The sequence below is a fragment of the Erythrolamprus reginae genome, chromosome 10 (assembly GCF_031021105.1).
Source record: "Erythrolamprus reginae isolate rEryReg1 chromosome 10, rEryReg1.hap1, whole genome shotgun sequence".
Classification (NCBI taxonomy): domain Eukaryota; kingdom Metazoa; phylum Chordata; class Lepidosauria; order Squamata; family Dipsadidae; genus Erythrolamprus; species Erythrolamprus reginae.
The window spans coordinates 14,202,032-14,218,981 of record NC_091959.1 but is presented as its reverse complement, the minus strand read 5'-3'; the positions used below and the strand labels follow the sequence as shown (position 1 = coordinate 14,218,981).

At 48.1% G+C, this 16,950-nt stretch overlaps 1 protein-coding gene across 3 annotated transcripts in view; it reads right to left on the bottom strand.

The window, feature by feature from the left end:
• Nucleotides 1-13,295, bottom strand: part of FRMD5 (FERM domain containing 5) — a 103,760-nt gene extending 90,465 nt beyond the window's left edge. For 2 of the 3 annotated variants that reach the window (XM_070762393.1, XM_070762394.1), the window contains exon 1: nt 13,018-13,295. In XM_070762393.1, coding sequence (XP_070618494.1) covers nt 13,018-13,119 — 102 coding nt within the window. In that variant the 5' untranslated portion in view covers nt 13,120-13,295. The remainder of the gene's footprint in view (nt 1-13,017) is intronic. The other variant, XM_070762397.1, reaches the window with a different exon arrangement.
• Nucleotides 13,296-16,950: the final 3,655 nt, after the last annotated feature.

Sequence of the window (16,950 nt, the reverse complement as noted above, 5' to 3'; positions counted from 1 at the left end):
CAGGTTTTAACAGCTTTTTGAAAAGCCAGTAAAGTGGGAGCAGTGCGAACATCTGGGGGGGGGAGCTGGTTCCATAGGCCCTCCCCTGTGGTCCCGCCCACCTACATTAGTCGGCGGGGCCTGGAGGAGGCCGCCAAGTGGACAACCATTTGTCTGGGATGGAATAATTCAGTGATGGCGAACCTATGACACGCGTGTCAGCACTGACACGCGTAGCCATTTTTGGTGACACGCGGCCGCCGGAGAAACGGAGCTTTAGGGAGTGCAATTGCCTCCCAGCTGGGTGCGCCTGCGCAGAGCGCAGGCTTGCCTACACGCTGCCTTTGGCAGCACATGCATGCCTGTCCGGCCGGGGAAGAATCGCCCGGCCCGACATCACTTTCAGCTGGGGGGGGCGGGGCGCCGCCTCCCAGCTGATTGGCGCGGCGCCAAGCGTCGGAGCCCACCACGAACGGTGGTTGGCTCGCAGGGGCCGCTGGGAGCGAGGGGAGGGGTTGCAGGCCTATTTCAGGCCTCCTCCCTCCCCCCTGCCCAGGAAAGAGTTGTAAGAAAGAAGTGCATTTGAAAAGCGTGCTGCTTTCTCGGAAAGCCAGCTTTCCTGGCCGGCACAGGGCTTTCCCGCCGCTCCCTCCCCCCAAAAACACAACGGAGGTCCACAGCGAAGCCGAGTGGAGCAACTGGAGGCTCAGGCTGGTGGCGTCAGACCTCCGGGTTTTTTTTTGGAGGGGGGGGCAGGAGGACCTTCCTGGCTTTCCGGGGCAGCTGGCTTGAGACTTGTGCCGGTCAGCAAAGCCAGCTGCACGCCGGAGATGTGGAGAGAAAGAAGGGAAAGAGAGGGAGGGAAAGAGGAGAGGACAGAAGGAGGGAAGGAAGGGAGATAAAAGTGAATGAGAGGGAGAGAGAAAGGGAGGAAGAGATAAATATAAAGAGGGAGAGGGAGGGAAATAGGGGAAGGAAGGAAAATAGAAAATGGAAGGAAGAGAGAAGGAAAGAAAGGAAGGGAGAGAGAGAGAATATAGGAAGGAAGAGAGAGAGAGAGAGCAAGAAAGAAAGAGGGAAAGAGTAAGAAAGGCAGGGAGAAAGGCAGCGTGTGGGGTGTGTGCGCGTGTGTGTGTGTGCCGCTGATGGTCCGGGAGCTGCAGCGTGTGCGTGGAGAGATGAAGGGAAAGAGGGAGAAACGCAGGGAGAAACGCAGAGTGTGTGGGGTGTGTGCGCATGTGCTGCCAGCGTGTGCGTGGAGAAATGAAGGAAAAGGGAGAAACGCAGCATGTGGGGTGTGTGTGTGTGTGCTGCTGATGGTCCGGCAGCTGCAGCATGTGGGGGGGGCGCCAATGCTAAGGCAGTCCATCCGTGGTAGGGCTGCAGGGCAGGCACAGTAGCCCAGGGAGAAAGAGGGAATTGAGATAAAGAGAGAGGGAGAGATGAAGGGAAAGAGGGAGAAAGGCAGGGACAGAAAGATAGAAAGGAAAGAGGGAGAGAAAGATAGAAAGGAAGAGGGAGAGAATGGGGGAAAGGGAAGAGGGAGGATGAGATAGACAGGAGGGAGAGGAGGAAGTAGGATAGAGAGAGGGAAAAGGAACGGCTTGGAGAAAGGCAGGGGGAGAGAAAGATAGAAAAGAAAGAGGGAGGGAGGAAAGGGAGGGAGAGATAGAAAGGAGGGTGAGGGGTAGTAGGAGAGGGAGAGGGAAAAGGAAGGGCTTGGAGAAAGGCAGGGGGAGAGAAAGATAGACAGGAAAGAGGGAGGGAGGAAAGGGAGGGAGAGATAGAAAGGAAAGAGGGAGGGAGACATAGAAAGGATAGAATTATGGATGCAAGAACTCACTCATGTGTGATAGCGCACGCCCACACTTACTTTATTTATTTATTTATTTATTTATACTTATATGCCCCCCAGTCCCAAAGGGACTGCCGCTCAGACACTGTACTTTTCCGCCCACCCCGAAAAAAAATTAGAGGGAACACTGCCCTCGCCCCTCTGCTCCCTGCTCGCCTACCAGAACGGTGTTACAGGAGACGGTGCTAAGGTAAACCCTTTCCGGGTTGTTAATTTGTAACAAAAAAAATCATGCCGGGCTCGCAAAAAAGAGAGTCTGAAAAAAAACCCTGCGTGGACGTCGCGCCATTTGCTTCCTCCTTTGGCGGCTCATAACTAGATTTTTACAACCCCCCACCCCCCTTGATAAGCTTTTTCTTGAATCTGAACAGTTTGGGGGTTCGCCAAAGAGAGAAAAGTGAACGAGGGAGAGAGAAAGGGAGGAAGAGAGAAAAGTGAACGAGAGGGAGAGAGAAAGGGAGGAAGAGAGGAAGGAAGGAAGAGATAAATATAAAGGGAGAGAGGGAGAAAGAGAGGGAGGGGAAGGAAGGAAAAGAGAGAGAAAGAGAAAAAAGTGGAAGAAAGAGAGAAGGAAAGAAAGGAAGGGAGAGAGAGAGTGTGTGAGAGAGAAGATAGGAAGAGAGAGGGAGAGAAATGATAGAATAAAGGGGAGAAAAAAAGAAATGAGAAAATGATTGAGGCAGAGAATGACAGGAAAGAGAGAGAAAGATAATTATGCATATTTGTTATTTAAACTATAAATATCACAAAATTATGTTTTTTTCTCAAGGTGACACACCACCTGAGTTATGCTCAGTTTTTTGGCGAATTTTGACACACCAAGGTCAAAAGGTTGCCCATCACTGGAATAATTGATCTGGGGTAATTGATATATCCCCTTTGCTTAGTAAGATTTATGTGTGGTTATAATTGGGTAGTGTTGACTGCTTTTAATGATAGTGGGGTTTTTAAACTATAGTTTTAATTATTGGATTTGTACCGCATTGTTTATTGTTATTGTGAGCCGCCCCGAGACTTCGGAGAGGGGCAGCATACAAATCTAGTAAATTATTATTAATAAGGTCTAATAAGTTAGTCAGTTAACTAACTCTTGTGGAGTCATAGAAGGGGGTGGCTGAGGATTCACACAGCTGCCTTAATTGCTCTTGTTTTTGCCTTTGGCCGCATTCCAGGGCTGTTGTCTGGGTGAGAGAAATGTGGCTCTTTTTAAAGTGTGTGCTTTAAAGCAGGGTTTGAATAAACTATTTCCATTTTCTTCTGTGCTGGTGTGGGTTTGAATTTGCATTCCTAAGTCACTGGGGGGCTACTAGTGAAGAGCCTGGTATACAGTGATCCCCCGATTATCGCGAGGGTTCCGTTCCAAGACCCCTCGCGATAATCGATTTTTCGAGATGTAGTGGTGCGGAAGTAAAAACACCATCTGCGCATGCGCGCCCCTTTTTCCATGGCCGCGCATGCGCAGATGGTGTTTTTACTTCCGCACCTGGGAAGACCCAGCAGCTGAGGAGCCGCCCGCCCGCCCGCTTGTCCGCCGCTTTTCAGCTTGTCCGCCGCTTGTCCAGCCGCCGCTTTTCTTGTCCGCCCGCCGCTTGTCCGCCGCTCTGGGAGTTGAAGACCCAGGGAAGGTTCCTTCGGCCGCCCAGCAGCTGATCTGCTCGGCAGCGCAGTAGCAGCGAGGAGCCAAAGATGGGGTTTCCCCGTTGCCCACGCAAAGGGGAAACCCCATCTTCGGCTCCTCGCTGCTACTGCGCTGCCGAGCAGATCAGCTGCTGGGCGGCCGAAGGAACCTTCCCTGGGTGCCGCCCGCCGCTCGAGAGCAAGAGGGGGAGAGATAGAGAAAGAGAGAGAAGGAAAGAAAGAGATGAGAGAGGGAGGAAGAGAGTGTGAGAGAAGAAGAAGCAAGATAGAGAAAGAGAGAGAGAAAGAAAGATGAGAAAGGAAGGGAGTGACGTCATCGGGTGAAAAAATCGCGATATAGCGTTTCGCAAAGATCGAGATCGCGAAACTCGGGGGATCACTGTAACAGACTCCTCCAATGGATGCTGGTTTTGAATGACACAAGACTCTGCCGGTTCTGCAGAAGGGGGAATGCAGCGGTCACTGAGCTCTGGATGTGACTGGGGGGGGAGGAAGAGGGGGCTCTGCTTCCAGGCATATGCAAATCCCTCTCTGGGGCTTTCTTTCTTTCTTTCTTCCTTCCTTCCTTCCTTCCTTCATTCATTCATTCATTTATTTATTGGATTTGTATGCTGCCTCTCTCCGTAGACTCGGGGCAGCTAACAACAATGATAAAAACAGCATGTAACAATCCAATCCTAAAATAACTAAAAAAAACCCTTATTATAAAAACCAAACATGCATACAGACATACCATGCATAAATTGTAAAGGCCTAGGGGGAAAGAATATCTCAGTCCCCCCATGCCTGACGGCAGAGGTGGGTTTTAAGAAGTTTACGAAAGGCGAGGAGGGTGGGGGCAATTCTAATCTCTGGGGGGAGTTGGTTCCAAAGGGCCGGGGCCGCCACAGATAAGGCTCTTCCCCTGGAAAAGAGGCGCATGGGGCCTTCCCTGAGGAAGGGAGCAGCTGAGGCTCTGTGGAGGGGGGGAAGCAGCCAGAGGTTGTTCCGGTTGATCCAGGCAGACAGACGACAAACAACCCCCCTCTCCTTCCCCATGCCAGAGCAACAGCAGGTGACTCCAGGGGCGGGGGGGGGGGGTGCCAGCAGTCGCCACGGCTCTGCAGTCTCTTGGCTGCCCCTGAGCTGGCAAAGAAGCCCCATCAAGAGAGAGAAAGAGAGGGAAGAAACTGGCTGAGGTTTCTTTTCTCTTGCAGGAAGAGCAGGCAGAATTGGGAAGCAATTCAGAGGAGACGCAAGCCATTCCAGAAAGGAGATTGGCCTGGAATAAATTGGGGGATTCGTTGATGCAGCATTTATTGGCAGAGGTGAAGGACAACTTAAGTTTTTGGAGAGATCTGAAGCTAAAGAGAGAGGAATCCTTTGTCAATATTTATGGAACGGGGTGGAGGGTGGGGATTCTCAACTGCTCTGACTGGGGCTTGGGAGACGCCAGAAAATCTCTACTCCCGAAAGACCCCGGTAGCTTCTATTTGATTTGATTTGATTTGATTTAATTTAATTATTTAATAATTTAATTTAATTTAATTAATTTAATATTAGATTTGTATGCTGCCCCTCTCCGAAGACTCAGGGCGGCTCACAACATAGCAACAGTACAATACAATACAAATCTAATATTAAAATTTTTTAAAAGTTACTTTAAAAAACATTAACATAACATGATCAATATCGTAAAATCATCGACTACACAATCATACACACTCAACCCAATTAATCGTAATACAGAGGTCAGAAAAACCAAGGGGGGGCCTTAATTACCCCCACACCTGGAGACAGAGGTGAGTCATCAACATTTTACGGAAGGGAAGGAGGGTGGGGGCTGTTTGAATCTCCAGGGGGAGTTGATTCCAGAGGGCTGGGGCCACCACAGAGAAGGCTCTTCCCCTGGGGCCCGCCAACCATCATTGTTTAGTCGATGGGACCTGGAGAAGGCCAACTCTGTGGGATCTAATCGGCAGGTTCATGCAGCAGAAGGCGGTCTCGCAGGTATTCTGGTCTGACGCCATGTAGGGCTTTATACCCACTGAGTTTATATCTACTGAGCCCTGATGGCCAAAGGTTAGAGATAGGTTTACTCTCCATGGATCTCTCTGAGGACCACTCAGTCTTAGAATCACAGGGCTGTTAATGGTTCGGTTTAACCACCATAGTGACCCTTTAGCATCTCCGATGCTCTTCCCTGTACATTTTTCAGATGTTGAGACATCTGTTTTGTTAGCTGAACATAGTACTTATTCCCAATCTGGTCTCACCAGTGCAGTATGAAAAGGGACTTAACACTTCGCGCAATCTTAACGTTACCCCTCGATTGATGCAGCCTAGGACTGCACTGGCCTTTTTCTCATTCTTCAGTGATTGTCCACTAGGACCCCTAGATCTCTCTCATGGGTGTTATTGTTGAGCCACAACTATTGAGCTATTCTATTTTTTTATTTTTATAAATTTTAATTTTTTTATTTTAACGCACAATACAAAACCAAAATCAAAAACAGATATAAACACATTTGAAGAAAAAAATAGAAAAAGAAAAGAAAATACAAAAAAGGAAAAACAAGAAATTTAGAATAACAAAAGTAAAATAAAATAACAATTGGAGAGATATTTTGCTCTCTCCTTCTTTCCTTATTATATTTTATAAATTTACAATATAATATTTAACTTGCGGATTACCATATCTATATTTTCACACATTTCTAAATTAACTATATTTCTTAAAAAAAGAACAATTTTTTAAAAAATATCTCTTTCCATCTTAAAGTTATAATAAAAAAAACGTATCATGAAAGCTATTCTAAACTTGTGCACTGGTTTTTCCTGCTTATGGATCGGACTTTCTCACCAATGAATTGCATTTTGTTTATAGGACAAAGCGTTCAAGTCTGTAGAGATCCTTCTGAACCTTGATTCTATCTTCTAAAGCAGGGCTATCAAACTCACGTCATCATTACTTTCCCCCCTTCGTTAAACCAGGTGTGGCCAACGTGTGCAGCATCTGACTCGTGGTCCGGGACTTTGCAGCCCTGTTCTAAAGTGTTGGCTATTTCCCCAGCTTGGTTGGGTAATGACCTTTAAAGCCCTTCATGGACCAGAATACCTCCGGAACCGCTTTTTACCACACGAATCCCAGCGGCCGATAAGGTCCCACAGAGTTGGCCTTCTCCGGGTCCCGTCGACCAAACAATGTCGTTTGGCGGGCGCCAGGGGAAGAGCCTTCTCTGTGGCGGCCCCGGCCCTCTGGAATCAACTCCTCCCGGAGATTAGAACGGCCCCCACCCTCCTTGTCTTTCGCAAGTTACTCAAGACCCACCTATATCACCAGGCATGGGGGAATTAAGACATCTCCCCCAGGCTTTCTTATATTTTATGTTTGGTATGTATGTGTGGTATGGTTTTTAAATTGTTGGGGGTTTTTAATATAATTTTATTATTAGATTTGTTCCATTATTATACTGTTTTTATTGTTGTTGTGAGCTCTCCGAGTCTTCGGAGAGGGGCGGCATACAAATCTAATAAATTGAATTGAATTGGTACCATATGCAAATTTTATTTATTTATTTATTTAATTCGACTTCCATGCTGCCCAATCCCAAAGGACTCAGGGCAGCTTACAGCAACAATATAAATACAAAATGATTTTTAAAAAGGTCATATTTTAAATCTAAAAATTTATTAAACCCTAATTAAAAACCCATAAATTTAGCAATCACAACATGCATACAAAACATTTACACGATTTGGCCATGAAAGGTGTTCATGCCCCCCCCCCCCCCCCATGAATTAATAGAGATGTTGAAAAGTACAGATAATCCTCAACTTACGATCACGACTGAGGCTAATATTTATGTTGTTGGGACATTTGTTAAGTGAACTTTATTTATTTATTTATTTATTTATTATTTAGATTTGTATGCCGCCCCTCTCCGCAGACTCGGGCGGCTCACAGCAGGATACAACAATTGCCCCATTTTACAACATTTCCCACCATAGTTGAGTGAATCACTCCAGTTATTCAGCTAGTACCAATAGCACTTAGATTGCAGTTGACATATATTGTCAACAACAATTTGGGTAACACGGTTGTTAAGTGAATCTGGCTTCCATGTTGACTTTGCTTGTCAGAAGGTCACAAAAGGGGATCACATGATCCCGGGACGCTATGACCGTCGTAAATAGGAACCACTTGCCAAGTATCCGAATGTGAATCACGTGACCAGTGGGGATGCTGCAACTGTCGTAAGTAGGAAAAAACGTTCATGTCATTTTTTTTCAGGGCCATCGTAACTTCGAGCGGTCACTAAATGAACTGCTTTAAGTCAAGGACTGCCAGACTGGGCCCGAAATAGAACCTTGAACATGCTACATATACCACTTAGCACACAGCAATACAGCATATTCTCTTATTAGCACACAGCAATATTAAACACACAATAATATCTTAGCACACAGCTATATAGCAAGCATATCAATACTGACCACCACATATACACCAACAACCAACAATATAAGGCGATAGAACTCCATACAACAGACAGCAGCACATCTGCCTCCCTTTTAGGGCTATTTGTAGCCTAGCCCTTAAAGTCTATTCTATTTTCTCCCAAACATACATTGCTGGTTAGTTTCATATATTGAAAACCCAACCAGTATACAGTATGTAGTACTGACACCTCTCAGCAGGCTTTCCGCCATGTAGATAGAACCCCCTTGAGTACCTGGTCAGCCAATTAGGGCGCCATCTGGTGGTGAAGCTGCCCGTCTCGCTCTGCTTCTAATTCTGTGGCTGAGCTGCCCAGAAAAAGCCATGGCAGCCCAGGAGAGCGGGAAGGGCCTGGGGAACAAGGTGGGGAGAAGCCCAGGAGCCCCATGGTTGCCCTCTGACCTTTACCTTCCCTGAAAAGGAAGCTCCTTCCTTGCTTCTTGCTGTGCCGGAAGGTTGCTCGGAGCAAACCTCACGGAGGCCTATTAGATCGCACAGAATCGACCTCCTCCAGGTCCCGTCGACTAAACAATGTAGGTTGGCGGGATTGCAGGGGAGGGCCTTTTCTGTTGCCGCCCCGGCTCTGTGGAACCAACTCCCCCCCCCCCCCCCAATGTTCACACTACTCCCAAGCTACTGGCTTTTCAAAAAGCTGTTAAGACCTGGCTTTGCCGACAGGCCTGGGGGCCGTGAACCCTAACACAAGACGTGCCCAAATAATGTTTGGCTTGTATGTTTGTTAGATTGATTTTTGGGGGTTTTATAATGGGTTTGTTAGGGTTATGAGGGGTTTTTAATCTACTGCTGATGTTCGACTTCTTTTTATTATTGTACTATTGTATTATTTTTTATTGTTTTAAGCCGCCCCGAGTCCTACAGAATTGGGTAGCATAGAAGTCGAATAAATTAAATTGAATTAAAGCATCTTGCGCATGGGCACAGAAATGGAAGGCAGCAACCCAGGAAGCCCTTTTGTGGTCAACGCCAGGGGCCCAAACTCTTTTTTGGGACACGGCAGAGGTGAAGGATGAGGGCAGCAGCTGGAAAAGGACCCAGAAGGGTTATGGCTATATGGAGCTCTCGGGCCCCTGCCTTCTGCTGATCTCCATGCGACCGTCCCTTGCTCAAGTGACCCCCACTGGGGAACTGTGCTGGTTCCATCGTATCTCCCTCTAGCAAGGCCTCAGCCTGCCTTGAGAAACCCTGTGGCCTCCTGTACAGAGCTGATGGGGAGGTGCCACTGGAATCGCGTCCCGCAGCTAGTGAGGGATGGGGGGCATAACTGGGGAGGGGGAGCACCATTTAATTGAAATGCCGCCTGGGTCATCGGAAGCCTCTCTATTGGGAGAGCCAGTCTCTGGTAGCAAAAGAATCAGGAGGCTCTTCCCAAAGGACTCCGCTTTGACGGGCTGTCGGTTGGAAAAGGGGGTCCAGAGTCCAGCTGTTTCTTTCAGCTCAGCAGTGCTTGTTTTAGCTTTTTTCAGCTAAACGCATACCAGATGAATGGATTTTATAGACAGGTGTTCCTCACATAATCCAGTTCCTCACATAATCAAGATACTGAAAAATACATTCTAGAAAATGCACACGTGTCGCTGTTTCCTTTTAAATGGCAATGTGCAGCTTACTTTAGAACCAGCAAAATCGGAGCCTCGAGGCAAGAAAGAGTCCTTTCCCACAGAATGACCTCTGGAATCCTCTCTCTTTCTTCCTCTCTGCAAGCAGAAACTCTTTGGGAAAATTCCCAGTTTGTATATGTTGTTGCCTCCTAGGTTGGACATTTATTATTTATTTATTTATTTATTTTGTCCAATACACGATGAAGGTTGAAGAGAATAAACATGTAGTAGTAATATATATCAAAGAAAGGATAGAAGAAAAGATATAAGAATAAAATACGTCAATGAAGAATAGAGGAAAAGATATATGAATGGAAGAAAAGATATATGACATATAGGAGAGGGAATGTTTGGAAGGAAATTTATTTATTTATTTATTAAATTTGTATGCCGGCCCTCTCCGCAGATTCGGGGCGTCTCACAGCAATAGTAGAAAACAATGTAAAATACATTGTTTGGAAATAAAATAAAAATAAAATAAAATGTTTGGAAGGGAAGAGTTTGGGAACAAGAGGACTCTCCTCCCACCCCTGGAGAGGCTGAGACCCCAGGAAAGGCTGGAGCCTTTCCAGAGACAGCTTCCATCTCTCTTCCCCAGCAGACAAAGCCATCAACCCAGGCCCGGCCAACCGAGCACTGCCATTTTCCAAACTTCTGCTTGCAGTTCCAGTCCCAAGAGAGGCACACTGTCACCACAGATAAGCTGTCTCTCCGGGCTGGCACAGCAGCAGGACGAGGAGCTGAGGAATCCTGCCGCAGAGCTCTCCACCAGGCCTCTGGGCTCCCACATATTGGAGCAGGCAGAGAGATCTCCCGGTGCAGCTGGCAGCCTAACCCTAACCCTGCCAAGGGTTATTATGCCGTGCGGACCAGATTATTTATCTATTTATTAGATTTCTATGCCGCCCTTCTCGAGGCAACTCAGCGCGGCGCACAACATTGTAAATAAACACAATATACATGACAAATCTAATTATTTAAAAGACATATGCAAAGTTAGTAAAAAATCTAAACCCCCTTATGCAATCACCCACATTCATACAATTAAAACATTCATATCGCCCGGGGACAATCTCGTGGCTCACGGTCCCCATGCCCGCCGGCAGAGGTGGGTCTGCAAAGCTTTACGAAAGACCAGGAGGGAGGGGGCAGTATGTATCTTCGGAAGGAGTTCATTCCAGAGAGCCGGGGCCGCTCCAGAAAAGGCTCTTGCCCTAGGCCCCGCCAGACGACATTGTCTGGCTGACGGGACCTGAAGAAGGCCGACTCCGTGGGACCTAACCGGTCGCTGGGATACATGAGGTAAGTAATCTGGTCCTAAGCCATGTAGGTCTTTATAGGTCATAACCTATAAAGCACTTTGAATTTTGCCCGGAGACCAACTGGCAACCAGTGCAGCTCACAAGTGTTGCTGAAATGTGGGCAGATCTTGGGAGCCCCACAATAGCTCACCCGACTGCTGAGTTCCAGATGAAGGGGCAAATGAAGTGTGGAACCAAGGCTACTGTGAAGCCTGACCCGCCGGACCCCTTCTGCTAAACCGGAACAGTTATTTCCATGCATCTCACTAACTCCGGCGTCCTGATTAAGTTGCAATAGCTAGGAGCATCCATCACACTGCACAGTACACCAGCCTTCGTGGTGGCAGGAAACTGAAAGCAGAAAACCAGGTCAATTCTGGGGAAGTCCTCCACCTGCAAAGGGGAGGGTGGCAGGCAGAGGTGGGCTGCTAAGGTGGGACAGTGACGTGTGCTCGTCCCCGTGGCTTTGCGTGCTAGTGTAGTCCAGTGCAATTCTGCTACTGCACCTGGGCCATGGGCACACCTGCGTGTCCGCCAGCGATTTTGCTACCTGCCCAGGTGCGGTAGCAGAATGGCACTGGACTCCACTAGCTACCTGCTTGTCCACATACGATCTTGCTACCTGCCCAGGCGCAGTCGCAAAATTGCACTGGACTCCATTAGCCCTCAAGCCACGGGGGTGAGCACATGTCACGGTCCCACCTTAGCAGCCCACCACTGGTGTCAGGGGTCTCTGGAGCTCTTCCAGAAGCACCTCCAGAACCATGAAGGGGGAAAATTCCTTGTCTGAGCCAATGCTTGGAACAAACTTCCAGCAGAAAAACTGAATTTAAGCATGCCTGGCATAAACATACAGTAATCCCTCACTACTTCACGATTCATCTTTCGCGGATTCGCTACTTCACCGGTTTTCAAAGGGGGCTTAAATCCATTTAAATCCATTAAATATTTTAAATCCATTAAAAATGCATAAAATTCTTCTACAGTACTACTGTACTCTATTAAAGAAACTAGTAGGATATCACACGTAGTTCCAGATGAGAAACATTATAGAATGACTGTTTAATGCAAAGGGTGGGTTTTAAAAGTCCAAATACACGTTAAATACATTTAAAAAAATCTTCCCTCTACTTCACGGAAATTTGTTTTTCACCCGAAAAACGAGGGGTCACTGTATATCCATCCTAAACTAAAATACAGGAAATAGACTAAATGGATCAGGAGGTCAATCTTCTATGTTTCTATGAAGCTGAGGCCACAACTAGCCTGGACTCTTGAGCCTCCCCGCTGGGGCCTCATTTGGGCCCTCAGGACATTTAGGGGTCCCGAGGGGAACCATTTCAGGCCAGCATTTTAGCAGAGGCGCTGCCTTCTTTGAGGGAAACATGAAGAACTGCCCCCCTCAAGCCTAAACAACCCTCAGGGCCCTGCTTGGGGGGAGGGGCGGGGAGGCGACCAACCGCCACCACAAACGGGCGCCGGCGGGCCGGGCTGCAGCCGAGGCCCCTCGGCTAAGAGGCCAAACGCCGCCGCCCTCAGGAACCGCCGCTTGTCCGCCCCGGGCAGGAAGGCCACCTCGGGCTCCGGGCACAGCTAGCACTAGGGCCGGGGTAGCTGTGGCGATATAGGAGGCGCTCGGCCTTGGTTCCCGCAGCCCGCCGGACCTCACCGCCGCCCCTCAGGGAGTCGGGTTTCGCGCCCGACTCCCAGCCCGTCGTCTCAGCCCGGGCACAGAAAAGGCGCTTCAGATTCCCGGAGCTGGGCCGGCCCTCACCAGCCTTGCCGGCAGCCCGGCAACGTCTCCGCGGGGCGGCCGTTGACCACGCCACCTCGCGGCCCCCCCTCGGTCACAGCTTCGCCGGCCGCGCCGACCTCCCTTCCGACGTGACGGCCGCTCGGCCGGCTGAGACGCCCCGTCCCGCAGCCTCCGCTCGGCCCGCCCCTCGCCGCGCCTCCCCGGACGGAAGTTTCTTCCCCGCCGCGTTTCGCCTCGCAACGCCGCCGAACGCAGCCCCGGACCCCCTCCCGGCCGCTCTGCCGGTTCACGTAGATGAGGCCGCCGTTACCGGCGCGACAGGCCCGGAGAGCAACCCGCCCGCCGCCGAGCTCCGAGCCCGGCTCCCCCCGCCGCGCCGCAGCCCCCACCTGGAGGGTGCAGGAATATTCGTTGTCGTCGAGGAGGCGGACGGTGCAGCTGTAGTCGCGGTCGAGGCTCCTGCTGCTGCCGCTCATCAGCCGGCTCAGCATCTTGGCCCGAGCAGCGGCGGCCGACGGAGGGCTCCGCGCCGGCTCCCTTCACATGGCCGGAGCGAGGGGCTCCCTTGGCGGGCGAGGAGGGCTGCCTGCCTCGGCTCGCCTCGCACAAAGCCCGGCTGGCAGGGAGCGCGCCGCGCCAGGCTGGGGGGTTCGCGGCCGCCGAGGCCAATCCGGGCCCGGCGCCGCCTCTGACGAGCTGGCGCGCAAACCAATGTGCCGCTCCGCTTGCGGGGGGGGGGGGGAGCTGCCGCAGCTGCAACCGCGAGGACCCCCCCACCACCCGCCTCCCTCGCAGGGCCAGGACGAGCCCCCCCCCCCCCCAGGAAGTGGCGGGAGGCAGTGGTGGCCTGCTAAGCTGGATGGGGGACGTGCGCTCGCCCTCGGGGCTCTGGGCGCTAGCCGAATCCAGCGCAATTATGCCATTGCACCTGGGCAGGTAGCGACATCGCGCGCGGACACGCAGGTGCACCTGCTTTGAGTGCCAGCGGAGTCCAGCGCAATTCTGCGACTGCACCTGGGCAGGTAGCGAAATTGTGTGGGAACACTGTGGTGCCCCTGCGTGTCCGCGTGCGATTTCGCTCCCTGCCCAGGTGCAGTTGCAGAATTGCGCTGGACTCTGCTGGCACTCAGATCTGAATAATTCCAACTCTTTTATCCATCACCCAGTGAAGGGCTACAAAAGTTTTTACTACCACACTGTGGGTGTGGCTTATTTTGTGAGTGTGGCTTGCCAGCCATGTGGCCAGGTAGGAGTGGCTTGATGATCATGTGATGGGGAATGTGGCTTAAAGGTCATGTGACTGGCTTAATGGTGGCCAACTTGATGTCACTCATATCAAGAGTTTGGGTTAGGGTTAGGGCACCTGGCCTCTCCTCGCCTCCAAGCGATACAATTTTCCTATCCATTTACTATTATTATTATTATTATTTATTATTATTATTTATTTATTTATTATTCGAATTTATGCCGCCCCTCTCCGAAGACTCGGGGCAGCTCACAACAGTGATAAAAAAACAGTATTTATTTATTTATTTATTTATTGGATTTGTATGCCGCCCCTCTCCGGAGACTCGGGGCGGCTAACAGCAACAATAAAGCAGTGTACAATAGTAGTCTGATGTTAGAAACAATTAAAAAACCCATTAATATAAAAAACCAAACATACATATATACCTACCATGCATAGAATTGTAAAGGCCTAGGGGGAAGAGGGTCTCAATTCCCCCATGCCTGACGGCAGAGGTGGGTTTTAAGCAGCTTACGAAAGGCAAGGAGGGTGGGGGCAATTCTAATCTTTGGGGGGAGTTGGTTCCAGAGGGCTGGGGCCGCCAGAGAAGGCTCTTCCCCTGGGTCCCGCCAAGTGACATTCTTTAGTTGATGGGACCTGGAGAAGATCCACTCTGTGGGACCTAACTGGCCGCTGGGATTCGTGCAGCAGTATAATAATGAAACAAATCTAATAATAAAATTACATTTAAAAACCCCCAACAATTAAAAAACCATATTACTGAACATCCAAAACATACTCTTTAATTCTATGTACCTGTATATGTGTACATACATATTAAGCACAGGCACACAGAAATACAGTATACATTATCTACTATATAAAGTGTATGTACACACACGCACGCACAGCTCTTCTAAAATTATACACATTCAACCTCCTTTACTGCGATAGGAAATACATTCCCAGAGCCCAGAAGGGAAAAAATTCCAAATTTTTCTACTGGTTCTGCATACCTGACCGTACCTGTAGGAGCCCATCACTGCCATCACCTATCTCTTTTTCATTGCTAAGGAGTGAAACACCACCAGATAATGGGAATGCAAGGCAGAAGGGTCTGTGTCATAGGATGATGAAAGTGGTCTTCAGGGCAGATGGACCCTTTCCATTTCCCAGCAGTGGGGCCTCTTGGAGACATGGCTGTGACTTCCCCACGGAGCCCTCAACTGCGGAATGGTCTTCCTTTCAGACGGCATTTCTCTTATTGTGGAAACATTAAACACAGTTGTCCATCTGCTGCAGAGCGTTTATGGGAAAAGAATCTGCCAGTCAAAATCCCAGGCAATTTGCCACTTAGAACGCCATGGGTTTTCCCGTGTGGCCTTTTCGTAAAAGCTGCTTCTCATTAGGAAACGTAGCAGTGAGTCTTTTGCAAAAGAAAACCAAAAAAGGGCCATCAGTTACCATCTTTTCGAAAGATTGTTTAATAACCTGTCGGTACTGAATTGCAGAATATGAGTGACTGCAAACCCGGGGTAAAATAGGCTTCGGCAGGCAAATGCTGTACCTTCTTCTTTTCTTGGTAATTTATTTTTTATTTTTTTCCCTTTAAAACAATCATTTCATCATTCATTAAACAGTATGTCATCTGAGTACAATTTGTGTGTGTGTCATAATCGTTACAGATTCTTTATATACATCTATTCTTATTTTAACATTACATTGTAATATATCTCCTGTTATAACATTTCTCTTCCTAAATTATTTAATTTTATACTTTTTATCCATATTCATTTTCTAACCAATGATAAAATAATCTCCATGCATTATAATAATCAGATTCTTCCTTTCCTTCCTTGCTATTGTTGATTTTCTAATTTCTGCAAACATTCTTTACCACACTTTCATCTTTAGGTTTCCAATTTTGTGCAAATACAATTCTAGCCGGAATTATTACATGAGTAATAAAATTTTATTTTCTATATTTCCCTGGTAGGATACCCAACAAGAACAATTCAGGTTTTAAATCAACCTGTTGCTGCCTCATCTTCTCCAACTACATCTGAATTCTTGCCCAGCATTTTTTCGCTTCTATACCTCTCCACCACATATGATAAAACGACTCTGGCGTTTGGGCATTTCCAACATTTTGTTGATTTATCTTTAAATATTTTTGCCAATCTTTCAGGTGACATGTGTCCTCTATAAATCATTTTATACGAATTCTCTTTATCTGCAGTTTCCATTGTTAATTTATAGTTTTGCTCCCATAGTTGCTGCCATTTATCAAATTATATTAATTGCTCACACTATCATTTCTTTTATCTGTTCTTCGTCTAGTTTAACACGCAGTAAATAACTATACAATTTTTTAAAATCATTTGCTCTTTTGTTCCTCTAAATATCTAATTCTGTCATCTCCATGTAAAAAATGATATAATCTAGCATCTTTTTCATATCTAGATTGTATATGCAGTTGTGTGTACCAACCCATGTCAGTCCCTTGTTCTTCTAATTCTTGTTTCTTTTTAAGTCCCCCTTTTTCTGTCAAAATATCTTTATATCTAATGAAGTTTCCCACTATAGGGTGAATGGAAGAGACAGACAGAAGTGGCTTCAAAACAACAGCTCTGTATTTGGTAATTATTTACAACCAGGGGTGGGCTGCTGCCTGGAGGGGGGGGGGATGGGGATGCAGTGGGGTAGTGAAAATGGAGCTCCACCCCAGAACACCCAATTTGCACTGAAAGATGAAAGAAAATGCCGGGCATCCTGCATGAGCCACACCCACACTGTGGTAGTAAAAAATTTGGTAGCCCTTCACTGTTTACAACACAATAAAAGCTCTGTTTGACAGCTACCCTTTTATAGGGAGCTGCCAGACAGTCCAACCAATCAGCAGTCAGTATTTTCCCTCCAGAATGTGGATTTACCAACCACGTCCAGAATGTTACTGTGGATTTACCAACCACGTCTGCTGGAAGTTTGTTCCAAGCATCTACTGCTCTTTCAGTAAAATAGTATTTTCTCATGTTACTTCGGATCTTTCCCCCAACTAACCTCAAATTGTGCCCCCTTGTTCTTGTGTTCACTT